Source organism: Lupinus angustifolius, chromosome LG17, assembly GCF_001865875.1.
Source record: "Lupinus angustifolius cultivar Tanjil chromosome LG17, LupAngTanjil_v1.0, whole genome shotgun sequence".
NCBI lineage: Eukaryota > Viridiplantae > Streptophyta > Magnoliopsida > Fabales > Fabaceae > Lupinus > Lupinus angustifolius.
The window spans coordinates 19202805-19230512 of record NC_032025.1 but is presented as its reverse complement, the minus strand read 5'-3'; the positions used below and the strand labels follow the sequence as shown (position 1 = coordinate 19230512).

Here is a 27708-nt window from a genome sequence, read left to right as displayed (position 1 = left end):
TACTCTAAAATCGATATTACAATTTTTAACTTAATTTAGTACACCATCGGTATAACATTTTTATACCATCTATATATTTAATCATATATCACCCTTGTTTATGACTTTTTAATTTGTTAAAATAAAAATCAAATATTTTAATGATATAATAATGTATGATAGCCTAATGTAGTCCAATTAAATCTTTTTTATGTACTTTTTACTAATTCTCTTTTGTATCTTCTTCTTACCATCCCACAGTCTCTATCAATTTTTTGTTTAAGGGGCTCATGGCAGGACGGTTGAATGGATAAACAAATGTGAAATGTGCATTCAGTCCTATAAATTTTTGAATGAATAAAGCCAAATTCATTATTTGATTGCAATAGTCGATTATTTAACTGCCAGTTTCGTAAAAATTGGGAGTGTGGAAATAATTTTTCATAAACATATTTCACTTTAAAAAATAAATAAACATTATGAAATACTGATATAGAAAAGAGATTTAATATTACTTAAAGTCAACTTTCAAAATCAATTATCGAACAAGGTTTGATATTGGGAGTGTTAAAAGTTGGAAATTCGACATCGATTAACCAATCGATATCTGAAAGGGATAAACAACTTCAATTATCATATCAAATTATGATTGAAAGTAGATATGCAACCTCTATTCCACACTATAATTGGTGTTGGATGTCAACATTAAACCTCATTTTTAAATCATAACTAAGGTCATTTATCTACTCTTTACATCGGTTAAGGTTGCAATCGATATAGTTTCTCTATTCTAACATATTTTTAATATTATAATTGAGATTATTTGTCTATTTTAGTCATCAGTTATTTAACAAATATCGAATTTTTCAACTCTTAAAGTAATTAGCATAAATCTAAATTCGGTAACTGAGGTCGAAAATCTATTTTAAGTAAGGTTAAATTTCTTTTTGTACTAGAGGCACTATATTTTAATTGTGAAGTATATTAGGAAATATATGGGACCCACTATATCTACTCTCTCAAAATACATTTGTTTTATCACATAAATGTTTCATTCCATGGATTATTCATTCTTGTTTGTGAGAAAAGTATTAATTAATTAATTAGATTTCTGACTTAAATAATTTGTTAAAGTTTTATTTTTCTAACCAAAGATAACATAAAGCAACATATAGCGACATACAATTTAGCAAAACAAATTTCATCCCTTTCCTTTTTGCATTTTCTCTTCTTTATTACCTATGAGATAAGTTATCTACATACTTGGCAAAGTTTGGTTTTACAACAAACATTTTCTCCTAATTTTTTATAGTTAAATGTTATTTTTTACAATTATCATAATTTTGAGTGAAAATTTATACTCCAGGCACAATCAACTCTCCCAAATCACGAATTCAATATTTAATTATTATTCATCATATTATAAAGTAACTATTTCCCCTCTAATTCCAGCTCTACCGTGTTTATTCATGTGTACATAATACTATAATCATGTATGTTTAACTTTGATTATCTAATTTATGAACCTTATAAATGATAAATGGTGATCTATGCTTGTACTAGTTAAGGAATTAAGAAGTATATTTTCTAATGAATAATGGTATATTGAATAATATTGTGGAGCACTTTTAATTATTTAAAAAAAAAATTGTCAGTTTTTTATTTAGTAATTAACTTTTATACATTATAAATTGAGAGAGTAATTAATTATAGATAATAGTCCTGTAAGTTTTAACAACCATTAATTATTCCCACTTGGGAAGGACCAAGAGCACTCATGTTTTTTTAACAACCATTAAGTATTTACCCCGAATCAAAATATTCATTATGCTATAAAAGGTTTTTATGTCATTTCAAAAATAGTCTTCTTACACTTTTCTTCATTTTCTTTCATACTACTAAGTACTAACGAGAAAATCATGTCATTTTTACTATATTTTATTTCCTTCAATTTTCAATTAATTATTCCCACTTGCCAAGTATAAAATAGTACTTCTTTTAATTCTCACTTTATCCTAACATACAAAGATTAAGATAATTATTAAATGTGTTGGTTATCAACGAAAAGAAATTATTTTGAATAATTTGTCCTTAATAACTCACATAGTCATCATTGTCACAATTTATTAAATGCAATAAGGGCTAAAAAAGAAAATATAGTTAATATACATTGTTTCCTAAAGTATAAACAATATGAAAAAAAAAACTTAAAAATACTAAGATAATAATTAAAATAAGATGGAGGGAGTAGCATGTAATTTTTGTGAAAATAGTGACCATTTCTTTAGCATATATTTTTCGAGAAAAAAATGTATACACTGACAATATATAACTATTATATATATTATTACTTTATCATATGTCATTCATATTTAATTATCATTAACTCTTCAAAAAAATTAACTGAAATGAATGGTGAGTAATATAATAATAATATATAAATCTTTATACTGAAAATATATATATTAAACTTATATATTCTCATTTTAAAAGCCACTTTAGCATACATCTAATAAAGCGTGGTAATTATAATTTAATATAATAATCCAATTCCATTATAGTTCTGCCTCATCTTACCAAAAAGGGGCCAACACCTTTGGTCATATGTCACAGTAAACACTGATAATTAGTCTTTGGCCATCATAGAAAAAGAAGCACTATGTTCAAACATAGGATGTGGAAGATTAAAAAAATTAACGAACGGGGTAGGTCTAATTTGTTCAAAGGTCACAATCAATCAAGTATAAAAAAACTATGATAAATCACCAAGGAGAGTTATAGTGAGGTGATTAGTAAATTTGAATTACATTAATGGTTAATAGGTTTCTTATATGTTAGAAGTTAATTTAAGTTAATTTGAGTCAGAAAGATGTATCCACCAGAAAAGCATCAACAACAACTTCAAAGAAAATTAGCCTTATATATTCAAATATTTTAGGGACAATCATAAGTATAGAGGATTAATGAACAATATATTGATCAAATTTAATCATTGATCTAACTTAATCATGATTTGAGGGATTGTTTCGCGTGGACGATAGCTTTATTATATATTTATATACCAAAAAAATTAAAAGTAGAAGAATACGAAAGAGAATGATAAAGTATGGTAAATCATTTAGTAATTTGTCTTCCATATATGTTTTTTATCATGATGATCAAATGATACTTTATAAGATAAAATGATAGCAACATTGTGCCACTAAAGCTGAAAAAATAGATTGCATCACTAAAATCATGTAGTAGAATATATGAAACTTTTCATTGAATGTACAATGTGCAAGCACTTTGTCTTTCAAAAGAATTCCACCCCGTAGAATTGAAACAACTGCATGAAGGGTACAGTTACCCTAACAGATTTTCTCCCACCACTTGGTAGAGGCAAAGGATTGTGGTAACTATACTTTATGTTTGTTATTTGGAACAATAATACATTTTTTTAATACTGGAATTCTCAAAGTGGCTTTCTAATTTTGCAAAGAGGTATAATCAAAATAAAATGGGAAACTAAGCAACAATTTTTGTGCACATATGAGGAAACTGGGTATTGTATTCGAAGTCGATTCCTATGCGTGCATGTTATAAAATATGAAAAATACTTAACTTATTGCAATCATTTCAATAGTTTATTGTGAGTAAATCCCCTATTATCATTTATCAGTGAGGAATTATCATTCGAGTGAATCACATCAAATCCAGCTCCCGAAAAATTGAATCACATCAAACAATAGTTTATTTTAAGTGTGTTATTATCAATTGTAGATACCAATGAATATTGAGATTCATATCGCTTTTATTTCCTTTCATATATATTGTATTTGGACATTGAAGTATGATAGAAGTACACTTAACCAAAATGATAAAATAAAATGATGGTGAGCTTTATAAAACATACACATCAATGAAGTGACATAAAACTGACATTAAACAAAATAAATTCCCGGAGAGGCCACATAAGAAATATGTAACAACTTATTTGAAAATATTAAAATAAAGATATACAACATAATAGACAACTAATAATGACAAATTGAATATACTATTACAACTCACCTCATTCCTTATCATATATCTATGATTATATTAAATTAAGGATGTAATATATATCCGTGTAAAAATAATTATATTCATCAAATCCTTCAACATTTATACATTAATTGTTATTCAATCTTAAATAAAAAATAATATAAATAAATAATGAATGATATATTTAACATCTAAAACAGTTTACCATAAATATTAATTTATCTGCATATTCTACTGGTTAAAGGGTTATTATTTAATACATATAGTATTAAAACAAATGAAAACGACTCTGTAGAATTCACTAGTGAAATTTAACACAAAATTATAGAATGGAATACGTTTCCATCTGTTTATTGTTTTTTCAAGCTTTTACTTGTCTCAAAGGTTTCACTAGTGAAATTTACACAAAATTATATAATGGAATACGTTTGTTTATTGTTTTTTAAAGATTTCACTTGTCTCAAGGGCAACATATCAATAAACAGTTCTTGGTTTACTCAATTTGTCGCTCTCTTCTATTTGGCCTATTTTTTTGGTGTCTGAGGTGCAATAAGTGGAGTAGAGATTTATGATGCCAAATGATAACTAAATATGTACATAGTAGTGTATTAGGTGTGAAAATTACATTAATATATAAGGCTAATTTAATATTTTTTTAATTTTAAATAAATTTTTTATACATTTGTATTTGGAAATTTGATAAACTATTTCATTAATCCAATGAGTTGAGTTTCCATGACAGTCCAGGACCTAAATGGGGTGGAAACAAGTAAGGATTCGTGCCAATTGGCCAACATCGATCAAGTCATAAGTCAGTTGACCTGCATTCAACGCATGAATCGCGTTATGTGCAGCCACACTAAGCATAGAAGATATGCCAAGCGCAGTTTGTCCAAGTTAAGTATCGGGCCAGACTAAGAGGTTGCGCTTAGCACACCAACACTGCACCCAGTGCACCGACATTGTGCCCAGCTCACTGACACTGTGTCCAACGCCACTCTAAAAATTCATATTGATAAAAGGGGATCGAAAAAGTTGAAGAGGGATCTAAAGTTTAGTTCTCCTACTATTTTTTGGTATAATTAAGATGTTTTCAATTTTCCTTAGTCCTTAGGCTAGTATAGACAGGAAATGAGATGTAAAGGTAATGGAGTGCGATTAGTGGAGTCGATGTATGCTCATAAAGAAGATATCACTTCTCTTTAGGTTGTAATTTTATACATCTTCTTGTTCTTTGTTTTGTAGTAAAATGTTTAGCTAAATTCCTCCTTTGCTAGGATTGATTATTATATTTATTTGATGTAACTTTTGGAATTGATTTATGTTTAATTTTGAAGTATTGATTTCTATGAATTATCTTGTTGCACTCAATGCTAATTTTGTGAATGACGATTCTCTGAATTTGATTTTGGAAGTTAACTCATGAAGAAATTATGGTTCTATAGCCTAAAACATGTAATTCATTCTTTTTGTATAATGTAGACGTAGTTTTATACTTAATTGTCACATGTGTGTCTATGCTCATACTATTGCTAGACATAGATTCATATAAACATTGAGTAATTCTCAAACTTGTTAACATAGACTACTAGACATAGACTGTGTTTAATGGTTCATATAGTTTAATCTAGTTGCAAGACATAGAGGTAGTTTAATAATAATGTGAACCTCTTGGATAAAATGCTCTTGCACGATCTATCTTGGTTGGTGCTTGACCAAGCTCACCATTAACTAGAGCTTTTAGACTAAAATAGGCAGCAAAAATATGAAATTTGGATAAAAGAAGATGTATAAGATTTGAGGTGAAGGCGCCACATCACTTGAGATGTTGATAAGCCAAAGTGATGCTCACCACAAGAACTTGGTTTTTGATAAGAACTTCTAATCTTGGTTCAACCAAGAAGGTTTGGAGAATACTCTCACAAGGATACAATCCTCAATTCATAAAAAAATATGATTCAACTTAACTTGTTTATTCCATTGCAAAAGCCTTACATTTATAGGCAAGCCACTAAGCTCCCTCAGTTGGCTAACAATAAGATAGTAAGGCTAATGCATGGTAATCTAACATAGGATACCATGAGCCAAATGAATCTATTCCTAAACTAGACTACATTCGATTGGTAAAGAGATCAACACATGTGTTTCATGTGCTTTATTACAATTAAAAGACAAACATAATGACTTATGCCCAGGATGCCTTGGATGCCACAATTGTGATGTGAAGAGCTTAGAATTCCATTTTCTCTTAAGTGCACGACCTCCAATTATGTCACATGATGAATGAGACTTAATGCCTTCATAATTCTCCACGACTAGGCTTTGATGAGCTTCATAGGATTCTTGTTTGACTCACAATTTGGCACATGGTGAATTGTTGAAGTTATGACCTTCTTAATGGTTCTCGGGTGCACTTATTCTTGGCATTGGATTCTCTTTGGCAAGGAAAGAATTTCCCTCGGCAGAATGATGAGTGATGATGCACTAAATAGCTTAGGATGTCGTTGGTGTGAAGTTATTCAACAACTTAGGCTTCCAACGGCTAGAACATGTCAATTAAGCACCATCAATGCTCAATTAAGGTCTCCAACGAGCACATGGCAATTCTCCACGAGCATCTTTGTTCCAACAGCTCTGAAAATGACTCAGGATTCCTCTGGATGAATTGTGCTCAAGTGAATTAAGCTCCAACGGTCTAGACAAGGTGTTTAAGCACCATAACTGCTCCATTAAGCCCCTCCACGATCATATTCTTAATCCCCTCGAGCAATCCTCTTCCAACGGCTACAATAGTCCTTATTTACATGCCACATAATATTAGACTAAGTTAGAATACCTCTGGTTCATGAAAAATAAAAGTTGGTCCAAGCATTAAAGTGTCAGTTACGCTTTTAGGCTTGACTCGAGCCATTCTTCAAACTAGACATTATTTATGGGCATATTTATTATCAAAACACTAAAATAAATTAAACTAAGTGTTGGTCAAAAATTGGCCCACACATTTATTATTAAAAATAAAAATGCTCAATGACAAATAAATTGTCTAGGCTTGACCTGGTCAGGCTACGATCAGTGCTTGATGCGACACACTAAGTGCATGCGCCTCAGTCAGATGTCCTAGCCAGGTTAGATTGGCCCAAGATGCCTCGGTCAGGCTCCATGCCTGATGTGTCTGGCTCCGTGCCAGGGTCAAATTTAGCGCCTATGCCAGACCCATGGCCTGTCTCATGCGCGTGGCATGGTCCGTCTTTGGCTCGGTCAGAACCATGGACCAAGATGCTATTGAGCATCTTTAAATCCACTTGGGCTATTTTTGGCTCACCATCATGGATCAATACTATGAATTCTCCAATAACATTTTGAGCCCTTTTTGCCTGTGCCCTAATCATAAGACCACTTATACCTTCAAGACCATCATAATCAAGGTTAGGCTCTTTGGGTTTCACATCAAATAAGCTATTAGTATGACCAAGACATTGACAATTAGTAGAATTGAAGTTGTTTGCACTTAACTCAATTACACATGCATAAACTATTAGACATAGAGGTATGTTATGTGAGTCATAATTTTTAATCTTATGTGTGAAGTTACTAGACATAGAGTTTTATTGCACAAATTGTTAAATTGACTAAGACATTAGCTTTTAGTGATTTTGAGGTCCATTATTTTGTAAATATCATTCTTGAATTATTTATTTAATTAGTTCCAAAGTATATGAATAATGAATAAGACATCAATCTCATATCGAAATTCTAGCATCTTCATTTCATAGCATTTCTACATTTCACAAATACAAACCACCAACAACCCTTTTAAAATAGGTTAGGATAGTAATTTATTTGTTGAAATGCTAGATTTATCAAATCTTCATGTATATGACAACCCCTTACTCTATATTTGTTTGTGACACCATTCAGTATACCAATTTGTCGGCTAGCATATAACACTAGCAAGTTAGTTACTAATGATATATCCTTAAAAAAAAATCATCTTACAAGATCTTATTAATAAAGAAAACATCAATAAGAAATGCATCACCCCAAAATTTTAAGTTGCATGAGAACTTAGTAAAATATTTCTTGCAATTCAACATTACCATTTTGCTAAGGTGTATAAGATCAAATAGATTGATAGATCATGTCATAAGAAATCATAAAATTATTGAAGTGATCATAAAAAATATCCTTATACTTAGTCACTTTTGTAAAATATGAAGAGGATGACCAAATTGAGTTTGAACTAAATTGCAAAAAAAATAATGACAGAAAAAGTTCTAAATGTTCTTTTATTAAATAAATGAAAGTGCATATTGAAAAACATCACTAAAAATAGCAATGTACATATATCTTAAGATGGAATTGATACAATTAGGATCCAATGCATCTAAATGAACCAAATCAAAAGGAGAATTTGATTGACTATAAGTTTGTGGAAATGAAACTCAAATATATCTACCAAGTTGGCATGCCCTATATTCTAAGGACTTCAAAATGGAGATAAAAGTAACCAGTTCATCAATTTAATTATATTTGGATGACCTAAGCAACAATGTATGAGTCATGAGGAATCCAAAATAAAGCAAGCAACCAAATGAGGATATTTTTAGGCCATGTGATTCAACTTTAGTGCCAAATGTTTGTCCACTGCTCTCGGCTTGTATAATGAATTAGTTATTTGTTGTGAAAGTTATATAACAGATAAGTATGAGTGAGTTACCAAATTAAAGGGAAACCATGAATTAGTAAAATAGAATTTCAATTTATAAAGGAAAAATGTGTGACTTAGACCAATGTCATAAGCTTTAATTTTAGAGCAATTAAGAAGAGTAATGTAAAATGGTATTTTAGATTGTAATAATTTTGAGAAAAAAATATAAAAGGTTACCAACTATATGATCCCAAGCACCAAAGCTCAATATTTAGAGTCAGACTGAAGAGGATTGAGGGTGACAAGTTTTAGAATTACTCGTATAAATAGTAATGGCTGCAGAATCACCATGAACCTATATACTACTTTTATTCATTGTGAGACAAAACAATCTAATCAATTCTCCAACTCTCACGAACGGTAGAGGTACTATATTTTCTGAATTTAACACCATGAACAAGACCAAACAAGGGTTGACCAGTACTAGCGCCATGTTGAATGGGGCATTCAGGTGGAAGGTGTCTTACACACGCCAACAAACTTCACTATCTCTTCGTGCGCATGGAGGCGTGCCTTGGTGGGTTAGCGGATCAGAGAGTTCTTCGGGGATTGATCAAGTTTCCAAAAGATTTGGGTTGAGTATCAATGGACAACCGTGACATAAGGATTGAATAGCCAGATTAATCGTTGTTACTAGACAGAGAAAATGGGAAGATTTTCCTAGGGCCAACTAACCAACCTTCAAGATGAACTAGGACAGAAGAATGGCTTCAGTTTAGTTTAGGGAAATTCATAACCAATTTGTTTTCTCTGCATGATGCAAAATAGGCACTTGTGGAAGCGGCAAGTGAATAAAGCAAATAGAAAAGAGTAGAAGAATAACACCAAAAATTTTAAGGTGAAAAACCTTCCTCAATGTGTGAAGGAAACAACCACACGACTCAGTCCATAAAATATCTCCATTATAAAAAGTAGGATTACAATATTTGACTCTGTCTTAATATGAGGATAACACTCAATCTCACCCAAAAATGATAGAAACACAAATTCTCACTAGGAATACAAGTCTCACACTGAGTAGATATAAACTCTCTCACTTTCTCTTTATGTTGTTCTTTCTCACTTGTTTATCTTGCTTGCTTATGCTTCTCTTCCTTACAAGTCTTCTTTATATAGTCAAGGGGAAGAAGAATTTATCATAAAGACATAATGGAGAATTAAATTGTTGTTATACTTTCAAGATACCTTGAAAAGTGTTACTCTAACTTTCTACGTTAGACTTCATAGTTGTCAAGAGTCAAAGAATAATTTCAAGACCTTAGAATAGCCATCATTGAATGTACTTAATGTTTTATCTATCAAGGTTCATTGGTCTTTATTCCACAACAATTAGGAATGATTCTCAACAAATCTCCCCCTTCCTAAATTAATTGATGGGTATCACCAGTCATGCACATTTGCAAGAGTCTGTTAGATTTTTGAGTGAATCTGTCTTGGTCATCATGTTGGACTAGTTGTCATTTGTATGAATTTTCTCTAGCTGCAACTCATCATCCTCCAAAGCATTCTGTATCCAATGATAATCAATATGCTTTTTCCGAGAATGAAATGTAGGAATCTTAGCTAGGTGGATTACACTTTGGTTGTCACAATGCAAAACATATCTATCTTGAACATGACCCAACTCATGCAAGATGTTTTCATATATTTTATCTTCTTGCCAACTTCAGATGTTGTAATATACTCTACTTCAGTTGTTGATAATGCAACACATCTTTGTAACTTGGATTGCCAAGAAATAGCTCCCCTTGCAAAGGTAGTTTGATAACCTGATGCAGATTTTCTAGAATCTACATCTCCAGCCATGTCAGCATCTGTGTATCCTACTAACATAGGATATTTTCCAGGATTGGACAAGAACTGACTCACAACTCCAAATGCATGGACAATATCTGGTTTTGTATAAATCATGGCATACATTAGGCTTCCTACCATAAAGGAATAAGGCATTCTGCTCATTTCTTGCATTTCTTCATAACTAGTTGGACATTGCATCGTTGTTAACTTGAAATGTCTAGCAAGTGGAACACTAATATGTTTTGTCTTATCCATGTTGAATCACTTGAGAACTTTCTCAATGTACTTCTCTTGTCATAGCCATAACAATTTCTTGGAATGATCTCTGATTATCCTTGTTCCAAGGATCTACTTTGCAGGACCCAAGTTTTTCATCACAAAAGATTTACTTAAAGAATTCTTCAAACCAAGAATCTTGGTCTTGTCATGCCCAATGATTAACATATCATCAACATATAATATGAGGATAATAAAGTTTTCATCTTCATACCTTTTGATGAATACACATTGATGACCAGTTGCCTTCTTGAAACTATATTTGGTCATAAAGGATTCAAACTTCGTGTACCAATGTCTAGGGGTTTGCTTCAGACCATATAAATTCTTATTCAGACGACACACTAAGTGTTCCTTTCTTGGTTCTATATAACCGTCTGGTTGATTCATATAGATTTGTTCTTTGATATCTCCATGTAAGAAAGTTGTTTTTATATCAAGTTGTTCAACTTCTAAGTCTAGGCTAGCTGCTAGACCTAATGCTACTCTTATGGAGGAATACTTCACTAGTGGTGAGAATATCTTATCAAAATCAAGTCATTTCTTCTGATTGCATCCTTTCAAAACAATATGAGCTTTGTACCTTGATCTTGAGCTTCCTTCTTCAACTTTAAGCCTATAAACCCATAAGGCTTTTCTTCCTTTGGGAAAATCCATCAGATCATAAGCATGGTTCTCATGTAACGAGATCAACTCATATTACATGGCTTTGATCCACTCTTCTTTATAAGTTGTCTACGTAGCTTTTGAGAAGTCTTCAGGTTCACCATTATTTTTCAATGTGATATAATCTTATTTAGGATACATTGAAGAAGGTATTATGCCTCTTCCAGAGTATCTCAGTTCAACTTGAATCTGATGCTCTATTAGCTCGGGTTCTTGATGTATTTGTGTGTCTACCACCACTTCATCATGATCTGACTCTTCATTAATATGGTTAAGTTATGTGTGAGCATGACTTGTCTGTTGGTCTATCTTTTCTAGATCTATCTGATGATGAGGATCTGTCTATTGAGGAATCTCTTCCCTGAAATCAATGTGAACTTTGGACTTACATTGGTTTTTCTTCTGAACATCTTTGATTGTCTAATCCTCAAAGAACACAACATCCCTACTTCTCACAACTTTCTTGTTTATCGGAACTCACAATATATACTCAAATTCATCCTTTGGGGATCCAAGGTAAATGCACTCTTTGGTCTTAGCATCTAGCTTCTTTCTCTCATCTTTTGGAATGTGAATGAAGGCTCTGCGTTGGAATACTCTCTGGTGGTTGAAGGGTGCCTTCTTCTTGTACCATATTTCCTCTAGAATTTCTCCGTTCAAGGGTCTTAAAGTTGTGCCATTTATGAGGTCTACTACAGCCTTCACTACTTCACCCCAAAAAGACTTGGAGAGCTTGGCATCTTGTAACATGCATTTGATCTTTTCTTCAATTGTGTGATTCATCCTCTAAGCTACTCCATTCAATTGAGGAGTCTTTGGTGGTGACTTCTCCAGTCTGATACCATAAGTCTTGCAATAGGCTTCAAATGGACCACAATACTCTCCACTATTGTATGCTTTCAGACATTACAACTTCTTCCTGGTCTTACGTTCCACTAGTGCATGGAACTCTTTGAATGCTGATAGTACTTGATATTTGCTTTTCAAAAACTACACCCACATTCTTCTCGGGTGATCATCTATAAATGTAATAAAGTAGTAGGCTCATCCAAGAGATCATTCAGATGATGCACAAACATCTGAATGCATCAATTCAAGTATTTCATCTTTCCGTGAGGGATTCTCTATTCTCTAAAAGCTGACTCTATGTTGTTTACCATAAAGACAATCAGTACATGATTCTAAAATTTAATCTTTTATACTTGGAAGGTAGTATTTGGTGAGCATTTGAAGTGCCTTCTAACTCATGTACCCCAATCGCATATGTCGAAGATCTTTGGAGTCCATAGTAACATTTGCTTCTCCAGAACAAATTCTTCATTGCATAGTATATAAAGATCCTTTCTTTGAGCCTCTAGAAATGACTAGGTTGCTTTTGCTAGTTTTCACTTTCCAGCACCAAAGTGGCTTACAAAACCAACATCATCCAACTTACCCGTTAAGATAAGGTTGAGACACATATGTAGGACATGTCTCACCTCCTTTAGTAGAAGCTTTCCTCATGTGTCTACTAGCAACACAATATCACCAATTCCTGCAACCTTGCTTGTAACATGGTTTGCCATTTTTGTAGTACCATAATCCATTTCTTTTAGTTTGAGAAGAAACCTTTATGTGGACTTACATGAAAAGAAGCACCATAATCAACGATCCAAACACAATCACCACATGCAACGTTTAGATAATTCTCTTCTCAAATTAGAAGAACATCATCGTCTGTTGCGACGACTATGGTAGGCTTATGACCATTTTTCCTTGGATCAACTAAATTTTCTTGGACATATCCAGCTTTCTGGTCTCTCTTTAGGAACCTGCATTCATATCTCTTATGTATTTCTTTACTACAATAATAACATGCTATTGACCTCGTGCGAGATTGAGAGCAACATCTGAATTTACTTTTGCTTCTTCCACGAGATCCATTCCTCTCATGATTTTCACTTCTTCCATGTCTCTCCATAACATTTGCTTCAAAATGGAATGATGTACTCCATTCTTTCCTTCTAGATTCTTCATTCAATAGACTGTGTGAAACAATGTCCATTGAGACTTTCCATCATGGACTGAGTTGTTGAGCGTGACCACAAATGAATCCCAGCTTTCAGGCAATGAACTCAGTGGAAGAAGTACTTGCAGCTTATCATCTATCTTCATATCTATCTTTGTCAATTGATTAACAAGACCCTAGAATGAATTCAAGTGCTCTATCATGCTTTGGTCGTCTTTGTAGTCAAATTTCACCAGCCTTCTAACAAGAGATGATTTATTTCTGGGAGTTTTCTTTTGAATCATAGATTCAAGTTCCGACCATAACTCATCAACATTTGTGTATGTGGACACATGCTCGAATAAACTTCTACTAATATACTTCCGAATCATTACAACAACTTTTCGATTCGAAAGTTCCCAATCTTTGTCATCCTTACCTTTTGGGTTATCTCTGCAAGAAATAGGCTCATGCATATTCTTGCAGTATAAATGACCCTCCATCATGGGCTTCCAATAGGAATAGTTATCATCTGTCAATTTGAACATGTCTCCATCAAATGAGATATTAGTGGCTCGTTCCATCTTGGACTACACAGGCTAAGCTTCCCGAGTGAACATGAGAGCTCTAATACCACTGTTGAGAAATTCAGAATTAATTTTTCTCCTTTGTATGATGCAAAATGGGCACTTGCGCAAGCGGCAAGTGGATAAAGAAAATAGAGAAGACTAGAAAAATAACACTAAAAAATTTAACGTGGAAAAACATCATCAATATGAGAAGGAAACAACCACGAGACCTAGTTCAGAAAATATCTCCACTATAGAAAGTATGATTATAATATTTGGCTTTCTCTTATTAAGAAAATAACATTCAAACTCTCTCTAATATCTCATTAGGAATACAAGTCTCACACTAAGTGGATATAAGCTCTTTCACTTGTTAGAAATTGATAACTTCTAATTAAGGTGGACATCATATATTTAATACAACTATATCGGCTATTTATTTTGGGTTACAAAACAAGTGATCTAATTACTAACAACCTATAAGACTTCCGAAACTAATAACGGATATGAGCTTAATGAGTGGATACCCAAACGGTTGATCTATAGGGGATAATGAGAACCCTATAAGGAATGGTTATGGTTCTCAAGACACAAAATGACAAATAGTTTTCACCTCTCCCTATCAGAGAGAAAAAAAAGGTCCCAAAAGGAATTTAAGATTTGGTTGAGGAAGATCATCATACCGAAACTCTCTCAAAATGTATATCAAAGGAGTAGATCTGAGAACATGGATTCATATATGACATTCTATCTTGTTTTATATTATCTGTGAGAATAATGAGATTCAAGATCCTAGGATTGATATTTCACCAATCATCAGAAAATATCTAACATCATATTCTCTCCATGTTGTTCTTTCTTACTTGCTTATACTTTTTTTCCTCACAAATATCTTTTATATAGTGAAGGGAAAAATGCTTCATCATAAAGACATAATGGATAATTAAATTGTTGTCATACTTTCAAGACACCTTAAAAAGTGTTATTCAAACTTTCTAAGTTAGACTTCATAGTTCTCAAGAGTCAATGAATAATTCTAAGACCTTAAAATAGTCATCATTGAATGTACTTAATGGTTCATCTACCAATATTTATTAATTTTACTTTCATATCAATTATTAGGAAGGATTCCCAACATTTAGTTTATCACACCCATGGGTGTGAGCTAGCAACTTGAAAAGGACAAATTGTTTATGACTTGTTTGATTGAATTGTGGACTCATACCTTTTGTATTTATAATTCCAGAATCCCTTAAATTTAAGAAGACAACATCATATGAAATAATTATATGATATGATCCATAAATCATATACACAAATGCAATCAAATATAATAAATACAAGATCATCTGATTAATCTCAGTACATACAATCTCTCTTCAACATCACCACCCCTGAAAATCAAAGAGATCATTCTCTCAATTTTGTTGCAGATAGCTGCAGGTAAAGCAAAGAAACTCATAATGTATGTTGGCATTGATTGGGCAATCGACTTAATGAGACCTTTTCGTCCTGCTCCATAGAGGTACTTTTCTTTCCACCCTCTAGCTTCTTCCACACACGACCAAAGACATAGTCCAACATTTGATTCTTTAACCTCCCAATCAATGTAGGAAGTCTTAGATATTTATCAATCAGTGTTTTAAAATGCGGTTGCGGTTGTTGTGATTGCGGTCGTTGCGGTATGAATAATTTCGTGAATAAATGTTTGTAATACACTGGCATATATTATGTCCATTTTCTTAGTTAACATAGGCTATTATTGGCATATATTACGTCCATTTTCTTAATTCTTATTGCAAAAGTTACTTATTGTTACCGATTGCATTACAACTTTCCATTTTTCTTAATTTGAAAGCCATGGTTGACTACCATTCAACAAGAATATCAAAAATGGTTCAAAGAGATGAAAGAAGGGAATATGTTGTTTTACTAAGCATTAACAACCATAACTTTGAGCTTGTTTGGTTGCCTTTGATAAAAAAATATATGCACTAGCACGGTAAGAGTAATATACACTGTCAGTTTATTATCCACCATCCATTTTTTAATTATCATTAGTTCTTCAAAAAAAAATATAAATGAATAGTGAACAATGTACTAACTGTGTATAAATCTTTACCGTAAATATTACTCTAAAATGTTTTATTGCCTAGTACATTCTGTTTGCTTATTTTATTCGTACCAATGTTATTGAGCATTTGTTTTTGCTCTAGATTAGTCATAGTTGATTATTAAACCGCTATCAACTACGAGATTCATACAAATGTAATAATCATCTCATACAAACGCAATAATCCCTCTTTCTGAAAACTAAAAAGAACTGTTTTAAAAACCAAATTCTTAATGGAGTTGCAGTGTTGAATGTTAACCTTCAACCTTTATTGTATAATAATCAGATCAACTAGATAATTTTTTTAGAAACAATGCATGTGTTTGATGAATCACTAAGAATAATCAATTCTATTGTTGCTATTTGCTGGAGAAACAGATTCTTTGATAGAATGCATCTAGACCGGATAACCGAACACCCGAAAGCGAGCCATTGGAGTTAAATGAACTAGAATTTAAGGCTTGCAGGGAGCTAGCACGGCTACCTATTGGGAAAAGGGTGTGTAACTCTGGTTTGTCACCTTTACATCTTGATCTGTATAGCTAATTTGTTAATAAGCTTCAGTAGTATGCTTTCAAACTCCTCCCCACTGCTCCACTCATGTACTTCTGCATTAACTAGTTTAGGATCACTGAAAATCCGGTTCGATAGGGGATAATCCTTCCTTGGCATCACAAAATCACTTCCCTCCAGCTTCAAAGTTGGGCAATAGTCACCTTGACCATCTCCGATGTAGATGAATCTTCTTTTGTTTTCAGGTAAAGAACCTCGGATTCGGTCTATTACTAAACCCTAAGGTGGAAAAAACAAAAGAACCAATGTTATGTGGAACAAATTACTGCAATGCAAAGCAAAACCAAAGAAATAAGATGTGTCAAATGATGACAACAGAATTTGAAAAGGGCTAATCAGAAATCACACTACGACTTTCATAAATTTACAGGAACCCAACAAACAAATCCTCTACTTATTCAATGCTAATTTTTAATGTAACATTGCTGATAAATCAGATAAGTACACGGTTAGAAATGTGAGCTAGGTGACTGATGTTTCACTAGAGGAAGTTTTGATACTCAGTTCCTGAACCAACTTATCAACCATTTTAGTGATTTCAGACTAAAGGTTTAAGAAATATTACAGGAAAAGCCTTTTTTCTTTAAGTGGGGATCGTTACATTGATCAAACAAGGATTTGGATTCTCACAAATGGTGATATGGAGGAGAGAGATAGACACACAGATTTTCTTAGTAGACCCGGTGAGGATTTGGATCCCAAAACAATCTCTCAAAACTTGTGGGGGTAAGGGTGCATATATTTGCCCTCCCCGACCACGCTAGGTGAGAGCGTAGTGCATTAGGCTGCCTGACCCGGTAAAGATTTGAGGATGATTCTATATGCACCCATGTTTTTTTTATTTACACCCATCCAATGACATGTCTGAAAGTTATAAAAAAATTCATAAACCTTATCCAAAAATAGTGTGGGTGGGTGTAAAACCAAGAAATGTGGGTGCAAATATCACCCAAGATTTCGGAAATTCAATTGATAACTTGTTTATCTCTCTCCTTCTTATGACCACTTGAGAGATCATTCGTATACCATTATTGTTCTAATTTATAAACAAGTCTTTAGAAATCGACTTATTTCTTAGCCTACAGTTTTCTCAGTCCTTTACTGCCTCTGCATATTTGGCTATTCACATCTAGGCTTCTATTGTTCTTCTTATAATCAAAACAACTAAACTAGGACTCTCAATGGTTTTTCTGTCAGCCACCACAACTGTACAGCAATATTGTGGTTTCGGAGGTCTCTACGATTACAACCGAAACTGCTATTGTGGCTGCATTTGTCTGCAACTACAGTAAACATATTGTGACCGCATTCACAACCCCAATTTAAAACTTTCTCACAATACTTAGTTAACGATTTAAAGAATAAAGAGAATTCTTATTTTTAAACTGTATTTTAAAAAAGGCAACAAGAAATGAATCCCTCTCCCATACTCTGATAATAAAAATGGGAATAATCATGCTCCAAGTTTGCAAATCATCCTGGTTTCACCAAATAGGACTATTTGATAAAAAAAAACATCTTCTACATTGCAATGTATATAGTTATATCGCAATTGTGGTTAAGATTATATTTTGTATAACATCTACTCCGTGATTTAAATTGGAGACCGTATCATGTGATGCAGTTGTAATATTGTAGTGACCGCCACAACCCCATTACACCACAATTGCAATGTGACACTAAATCACAATAATATTGCCGTATCGGGCTGCAATGCGACTGCAACACAAATACATCAAACCACATCGAATTCAAAAATATTTTTTTAATTACAAAATAATTCACGCCACAATCCGCAATACAGTAGCCGCAATGACGCAAAATTGTGACCACAATCACAATAACCGCAATTCAAAAAATTGCGTCTACCCACCATATAATTGCAGAAAAATGCAGCCATAACAGGCAATGGCAACCAAAACCCCCAAATTGCATAACAGAGATTTAAAACCTTGAATATTAGTTAATGATTAATATGAATAATGTAAATACTACCTTGCACATATTGGGAGGGCATAGATGACACGAATGAGGAGACAAGGTTGAATCATGGAATGGAGTGATCCTAAGGCGTTCCTCTTCATCCACAAAAGCTGGGTTTGTATTAACCTCAGAAAAGCAATCCCATATACCATGATGTTCAAGAATGGTCTTAATATAAAACGTATTAGCATCACTAATTATCTTTAAGTCACACCTGCAAGCAAATGAAATTAAAATGATATAACTTTTTAATTAATTATAGCAAAGTAAGAGGGTAAATCTCAGCACAAGAGGAAGATTATTTATCGGAAACAGTATTTGCAAGGAAAAGATTGTCTACCCTCCATTAAGTAGGAACAATTATTTAAGCTGTGGATCGATCTGATGCAGCCATAATATTGTGATTGTAATGACTGTTGTTATACCGAATTTGCAACCGCATCTTACCGAATTTGGACCATATCCTAACACACCGAACTAAAAAATATATTTTTAATTAATTGTAGGAAAGTGAAATGATTACATATGACTAGAGAGAAATAGAAAGATACCGAAGAGCATGGGCAGATTTGATAGCTGAGATAATGGAGGGATGAAAATAAGCCCTTTTGAGACAATCAGCAATGTGGTTTATGGCAATGCCTTGAGAATGAACCTCTTTCAACATCCTATCCTATCATTAATCAAAATGAATACTACATTTTAATTTTTTTTATGTATTGAATTGAAATTTGTGAGAGAGTTGAGAATGAAAGGGAAAACCATGAGAGAGGTCCAAGGCAAGGTTGAACGGAATTGATTGAAGAGATGAGTGAGACCCAATTCAGAAATAACCCATAAGTCGCTGTCATCGTCGATTATGGTCTGATCAAAGTCAAATATCACAGTTACGCTTTCGCCCATATTTGCCAAGGAGAAGTGTTAAGTGTGCTTCAATTCATGGGTTGTGTTTTTTATAAGGCAACTTTCATGCTTTACACAACAAAATTTGCATTATCCCCTTTGTCTTTGTTTATATACTTGAGTGTAATATTTAGACAATAAAAGAGACGATATATTATTCATGGGTTGTGTTTTTTAGATATGATAATTTAATTATCATATTTTTTTTCTTCATCACACGGCCTAAACACACTTGTGATTCAAGGTGTTCAATTTCATGATGTTTAAAACCGAATTCCATTTAAAGAATGGCTTTTAATTAATTAATTATATATATATATATATATATATATATATATGAATATTAGAAGGTGAGTTTAATATATTGGCTATATCTAAATCTAATAAAAATATTTAACTTGTTATAGTTGAATGAACAAAAAAAATAGTCATAGGAAGGAAATAGAAATTAATCAAATAAAGAGTGTTTTCAGGGTAAATTGGAAAGTATTTTTTATTTATATAGATCATTTTCCTATATTTTTTATAATTCCTCGTCAACTATTAATATTTTATCATATCTTCTATTTCAAAAATTGTTTGACTTCATGTGTCATTTAATTCCTCGTCAACTATATTTTTTATAATTCCTCGTCAGCTATTGATATTTTATCATACTACATACATAGGATGCATATATCTTCTCCAAATCCCATTTAATGGGAGTTTAGTTTTTAAATTGATGAACATTAGACTATGAGAGTTATATGTATTAAGTAGGAATTTAAAGAGTTATATCTATTAAGTAGGAATTTAAATGGATGTAAGGAAGACAAATTTTGTTGAAAGAGTTACCACTTTATTGGTAAGAGGAATTGTGTCCTAAGCTCTATTATCTTATACTCTTCAAACTCTTGAGGGTAAAATTTCTTTACCACCTTACACAATCAATGATTGGAAATGATATTCTAATGTTTGTAATATTGGAAGTGTATGATTTTGTCTTCAAACAAATAAAAAATAATGGATTCCAACTAATTATTCGATTGATTGAATTAATTAATTATTCTATTCACTTTTCAAAAAATAGTATTAAATTAAATAGTGGAATGATAAAGAATATCTAGAGTTAAAGTGAATTAAAAATATATCAAAGAAGAATTGTCACGATAGAGATTATTAAATGATGTTAATTAATTAAAGTTTACCACACCCTTCCATGAAATTGAAGTTATAATGGTAGACAACCCAATAGTGAGTAATATTCTCTTTTAAGCAATAAAACTCATATTCAATTGAAGCCTACATTTATTATTATGGTAAACAGGTAAGTGAATCTATTTCTTGTCTTTTTGCTAATCTCTCTATGATTGCTCAATTGTGCCTTGAGATTTCTGAAACTGGGATTTAAGTTTGGTATTATATGTTAGGTATTTAGGTCCAATTCTCAGTTCATCCCTACTCTACCTAACATATGTGATTATATGGTCATTACACTCACATGGACTCACTTTCTAATATTGAAATCGTGACACTCACTTTAGATGTATAACAGCGCTTTCGGGCATTTTCTTTTTTACCGTAGTAGTATATGGTCATCATTAACAGCGCTTCATACACACTATTGTATTGATTATATACCACAACACAACACACAAAAAGCGATGTCATATGGTGCATCACTACAACAACGCATCGTCCACAAAGCGCTTTCATATAGTCTTACAGAAACAATGCATTTTATAGGTCTTATCAACAGTGCTTATGGTTGCGATGTTGAAGTTCATATATTTAACAACCCAGTAACAGACAATCGTTGTTGTATTATTCATAAATTTCCCAAACAACACCTTAATACAACATCGCATCACACACATAGCGTTGTTGTATTAATAATGTACAACAACACTTTCTATAAAAAGCGTTGTTGTAGTTATCCTTTATAACAATGCATGACAAGGCTTCCCCTAGAATTCGCTGTTGATTTTTATAAATTAATATATGCATATACATTTATTAGCAGAACAAACATTCTCAACAACACAAACATTTATACATTCTGAAGTCTGAACAACACATACACATTAATACAGGGCAGAAGTTTGTTTTATTAAACATCAATACAAACAAAATACAAACAATGAATATTATGTCAATTATGTTTTGAAAAAGTACATAATTATATATAAAAAAAGAGAATAATGTATCTCCTTATATAAGGAGATAACTTATCTCCTCTAGCTAGTAAAAATATGACATGTGTGCTATTTTGTTTATTTTTTAAAATATTTTTATTGAAAATGATGAAATTTGACACATGTCATGATTTCACTGGCAGGAGGAGATAACTTATCTCCTTATACAAGGAGATACTCCATTCCCATAAAAAAATTACACAAATTACAAAGAAACAATATTATACAAATTACAAAGAATCAAAATTAAGCTATAATTATACAAAGACTACTTGCATCTACTTTTCCTTTTCTTTGATTGTTTTTGTCTTGTAGGGTCATCCTTGTTTGGAGGAGCATATTGATTTACCCAATGCCCTTCATCGTGATCATCTCTTGTATATAAATCATCATCTGTAGTTGGTCCGCTCTCACGCAACTGATATGTCGCAAAAAAAGGATCATATTCATCAATATCTTCATATTCTTGGTCATCAATATTATTGACGATTATTTTGTTAGTTAAAAGAACAATGAACCATTTCATATCAACTGGATCACTAACATAGAATACTTGTTGAGCTTGTGATGCTAGAATAAATGGTTCATCTTTATATCCTGGCCTATTAAGATCCACTTGCATGAACCCTAACTCATCAACTCGGAAGCCATTGTTGTTATCAACTCACATACCATAAAAAATCGGCATCCGAAACATTGTGTAATCCAACTCCCATATGTGTTCAATCACTCCAAAGTATGACATGTTCACATATATTTGGTTTTTATCTTTTGCACTTGACATGTGTAAAGTTCAAGCAATAAGAGTCACACCACTATTTTGCATTTTACTTTGATCATCTTGTTTTTTCGTATAAAATGTGAACCCATTAATTAGGTAACCAGTGTAGGATAAGACATGAAGACTTGGACCATTGGCTAACATTTCAATCTTTCGAAAACCAATGTGCATTTATATTCAACTCCTCATCAATGTGATTTTTCAGCCACTTTATGAAACACCGATTATGCTCTTTGGAAATCCATTTTCAATTCTTATTTGGGTAACACTTCCTTAGCATCTCCTTGTGTGTTTCAACATATGGCTCAACCTCGTCGACATTATGTAAAACATATAAGTGTGCTTGCTCCAATTCGGTTCTTGTTATAGTGAATATTTCATTCCCAGTAATACATTCACCAAATATTTTTTTTTTCATATCGAGGCTTTGGAATGCCCATGAAATCACCAGCGGTAAGGTAACCGATACAAAAATCAAGAGCTTCTTCAACAACATATCGCTCAACAGGACAACCCTTTGGTCTTGATTGGTTCTTCATATACCCTTTTAATGTCTTCATATAACACTCTAAGGGGTACATCCATCTCATATAGGAAGAGCCACATAGTTGTGTCTCTCGAACAAGATGAATGCTTACATAAACCATTATGTCATAAAAAGAAGGTGGGAAATACATTTCAAGCTCACACAAAGTCAAAATAATTTGTCTTTGTAATGCAGGTAATTTCTCAAGGTCAATCACTTTGCTACAAATTGCCTTGAAGAAGAAGCATAACCTAGTTATGGTTCCTCGAACGTTTTTAGGTAGAATTGACCGTATTCCAATAGGCAAGAAATGCTCCATAAATACATGACAATCATGAGACTTAAGACCTTTTAAATTGAGGTCTTTCATTGATACGAGGTTCTGAATGTTGGAAGAGTACCCTTCTGGAACTTTAACACCATGAATAAATTTACAAAATTATATTTTCTCGTTCCTCGACAAAGTATAAGCTGCTGGAGTTAGAAATGTACGTTTTCGCTTCATTATCGGCCCCAATTCCTTTCTTATTCCCATACTAACCAAGTCCAACCTTGCATTCAAGCCACCTTTGGTTTTACCAGGGACATTTAGTAAGATACCAAGGAGACTTTTGAACACATTTTTTTCAATATGCATAACATCGAGGAAATGTCTTACATATAATGAACTCCAATATGGCAATTCAAACAAGATTGACATTTTCTTCCACCCACTTGTGACAATTTCTTTTGCAAAGGGTTTACCAAAGTTAGTATTCGAACCATTTAGCTTTTGAATTAATTGGCCACCTGTCAACGGCAAAGGAGCACAACCTTCTTCATTGTTTCCATCAAATGCTTTTCTACATCGTCGATAGTGATGATCTGAAGGCAAAAATCTACGATGGCCAATAAAGACATTCTTCTTATAGTGTTCCAACCTCATTGAATGAGTATCGTCTTCACATACAGGACATGAAAATGTCCTTTTCTACTATATCTAGACAGATTACCATATGCAAAGAAATTATTGATTGTGTCGAACAACAAAACTCTCAAGTTGAAGCTTTCTTCCCTATACGCATCATATACATTTATACATGTCTCCCACATTTGCTTCAAGTCTTCAATTAATGGAGCTAAATATATGTCTATGTCACTTCCTGATTGTTTAGGTCAAGAAATTAACATAGATAACATCACATATTTGTGCTTCATGCATAGAGAATGAGGTAGGTTGAATATCACCAACATCACTGGCCATGTACTGTGGGAACAACTTTGAACACTATTTGGGTCAATTCCATCTGTTGACAATGTAAGGCGTAGATTTCTTGATTCTTGACCAAAACTAGGATAGTTGTGATCAAATTTTCTTCATTGAGGAGAATCTGCAGGATGCCGAAGCTTGCCATCTTTAATCCCTTCTTCATCATGCCATGTCAACTTCTTTTCATCTTTGGCATTGTTAAACATATGCTTGAATCTTGCTTTGATAGGAAAATACCATACAACCTTTTTGGGAATTGAGTCTTCCTTCTTATATCGTGATGAACTACATTTAGGACAAAACTTTAATGAAACATACTCATTAAAAAATAAGATGCAATCGTTTTCACAAGCATAAATCCTAGTGTAGTCCATGCATATGGAGCGTAACATTTGTTTTGCATCATAGGTTCGAGAAGGGAGCACATTATCTTCCAGCAACATATCCTTCAGAAGTGCAAGCAAGTTAGTGAAACTCTTATCAGTCCATCCATTAATAGATTTCGACTTATACAACCTTGACGCCGCTGCCAATCTTGTGAATTTAGTACAACCATCATATAATGGTTTCTCGGCATCACTTATCAACCGCTGAAACATCTATAATCCTGAAGATCCTCTTTGACAACATATGCATTTGTGTAGCTGTCTTTCATATGCATCTCATCATCACAATCCATAACGTCTCTCGTCTCACCATGTCTTGTCCAACATGTGTAACTTTGATCAATATCGTGACATACTAAATGAACTTTTAACTCATTTGGAGTAATTGGTTTAGAGTAACAACATCTTAAGCAAAGACATACAATTCTATTAGGGTTTTCAGGATTCTCAATTGCAAACCTAATAAATGATTTCACTTATTTTTCATACTCATTCGTCAATCGATTGACACTCATCCATTTTCGATCCATTTTCTATTAAGAAAAAAATATAATTAGCATAAATCCCTAAAACTTGGAGTTAAGCTCACCAAGCAGAGCAAATGCATTATTATGTAATTAAAAATGGGGGAGCCATAACTCATAATGTAAGCTAAATGAGTCGGAACTCGGAAACCCTAACTCAATACAAGCTAAACGAGTGAAATCACTTTCACTCATTTATAAGGAAAATATTTATAACTCAATACAAGCTAAATATAATGTAATTAAAAAGGAAAATAACTATATGAAAAGCTCACTTTTAGTTCGGTGTTGAATGCGTGAATGATGATTTTGAGGTTAAACGAGTGAAGAATTTTCGAAATCGGTGTTGAATGCTTTTCGTATAAAATAAGTGAATGATTTTCGGTGTTGAATGAGTGAATGATTTTGAGGTTGAATGATTTTTGAGGTTGATTTTGAGAGTAAATGCGTTTCGCTGCTGAGTAAATGAGTGTTGGGATTGCTGATGAATGTGTGAGAATGTCGAAACATTTTAATTTTTGAGGGTGTGATAGTATCTTCAACAGCGAATAGTGAAGATTGCGTTGTTGTTGTGTATCCAGATGTTTACTACTTATTTTCATTAACACATCTTCAACAGCGCATGTTGAAAGTAGCGTTGTTGTATTGACATCTTCAACAATGCATATTAAGGTTTGCGTTGTTGTTGTGTATCCAGCTATTTACTACTTATTCATTAACACGTCTTCAACAATGCTACCTATATGTAGGGCTATTGATTAGAATCTAATTGACAGTGCTATATTAATTATGCGCTGTTAAACTTAACTTATTTTCCAATTTAGTAGAGCGTTTGTAGTTATGCGCTGTTAAATTAACATTTTACATAACTGAAAAATATTTATACAACATGAATTAACGTTAATTAAGATGAAATTTTCGTGAAGTAGATTACTATATAATTGTGTTTACTAATACGAAACTGGAAAAATATTAAACATTACATTTTGTTAATTTGTTTTTGTATTTATTAAGTATTGTTAATTTGTTTATTATGTTTAATTTATTAATAATGAACAGCAAAAGTATTAAAGAAAATAACCATCCAAATAATTAACAAAAAATAAAAATTAACATCGAAAATAATTGTTTTATTATTTATTCAGATATGCAAAATACATTATAATGAACAAAATGATTTGGTACATGTGAATATAATGAACTAAATGATTTGGCAGACGAAGAATAAAATGAAAATGATTTCAATGAATGAAATAATTTTTTCCTCGACTCCTCTATACATATTTTTATCTCACGCAAATCTTGTATAACAGCCACTTTGCTTCTAAAATCTGGAACCGTTTTGAAAATTGAAAGAACTCAATGAATTAAACTCAATACTTTACAAATCAATCTTGTCCACAATTTTTTCTTCGACTCCTCTTCACAAATCTTGTATAATAGTTCATTGATTTCCTTTTGAAATCTGGGTCCTTTTGTCATGAAGGAAATCAGTTAACTTAATGAATTGCATATGAAGAAAAATAATTCATTGAATATTGTCCTTTTATTTCCTTTCAAATTGAAAGAGATCAATCAATTAAATGAAAGAGATCAATGAACTAAATCTTCATCTCACACAAATCTTGTATGACAGTCATATTCCTTCTGAAATCTAGGTCCTTTTGCAAATTCAAAAGTTGTTAATGTGAAGAAGATCTTTGCTCCTGACCTTGGCACGGTTTTGATGAAGACACCAACATCACCAAAAAGAAGAAAATGAAGAATACTTATGAAGACAAAGAAGATTAGGGCTTCAAGATAATTAGATTAAGTCTCTATAGGTACTTCTATCCTAAAACTCATTGTTATGCAAAGTAGTAATGCTCAAACCATTTTTAAAGAATAATGAAACACTAGTAATGCTCAAACTATTTTTAAAGAAAGTTGAAACACTTTAAAATACTTAAAATAATTTTCAAAAATATTGTGTAACGGGTTACTTCATCTAAGTAACAGGTTATGTGTGTGAGAAAAGAATTATCCAACTTAAAACTGTTCAGAGTAATCCATTACTGTCTTTGGATAACAGATTACCAGTTTTGAAAAGTTGAGTAACCGATTACCCAGATTGTTGTAATCTATTTCTCTAATTTAATTTTAAATGAACAGTGGACAGAGAGTTTGGGTAATCGATTGCTCACTGTCAGTAATCAATTACTGAGAGTTGTTGGATCAGATTTCAGATGAACCAATATAAAAATCACTGTGTATTCTCTTTTCCCTTATCTCTTTCATTTTATCTTAATTATTTTCCTCATATATTTTCCGCTGCACGTTAACTCTTGATTTTGCAGAAAAAATGGTCATAATTTTTAAGTCAACTAATTCACCCCCTCTTAGTTGCAACCTCATTCTTACAATTGGCACCAGAGCTATATTTGAGTAAGATATTCTCAAGTCTGATCCTATATCAAGATGGCCTCAAGATCATTCCTAGGAGAAGGTT

At 32.5% G+C, this 27708-nt stretch overlaps 1 protein-coding gene across 1 annotated transcript; it reads right to left on the bottom strand.

Annotated features, from left to right (window-relative positions):
• On the bottom strand, positions 16340-19620 carry LOC109330654 (inorganic pyrophosphatase 3-like). The gene is made up of 4 exons (XM_019564916.1): positions 19440-19620; positions 19229-19350; positions 18690-18891; positions 16340-16913 (listed from the first exon to the last, which is right to left on the bottom strand). The coding sequence occupies exons 1-4, from the start codon at positions 19578-19580 to the stop codon at positions 16644-16646; spliced, it is 735 nt and encodes a 244-aa protein (XP_019420461.1). The 5' UTR covers positions 19581-19620; the 3' UTR covers positions 16340-16643.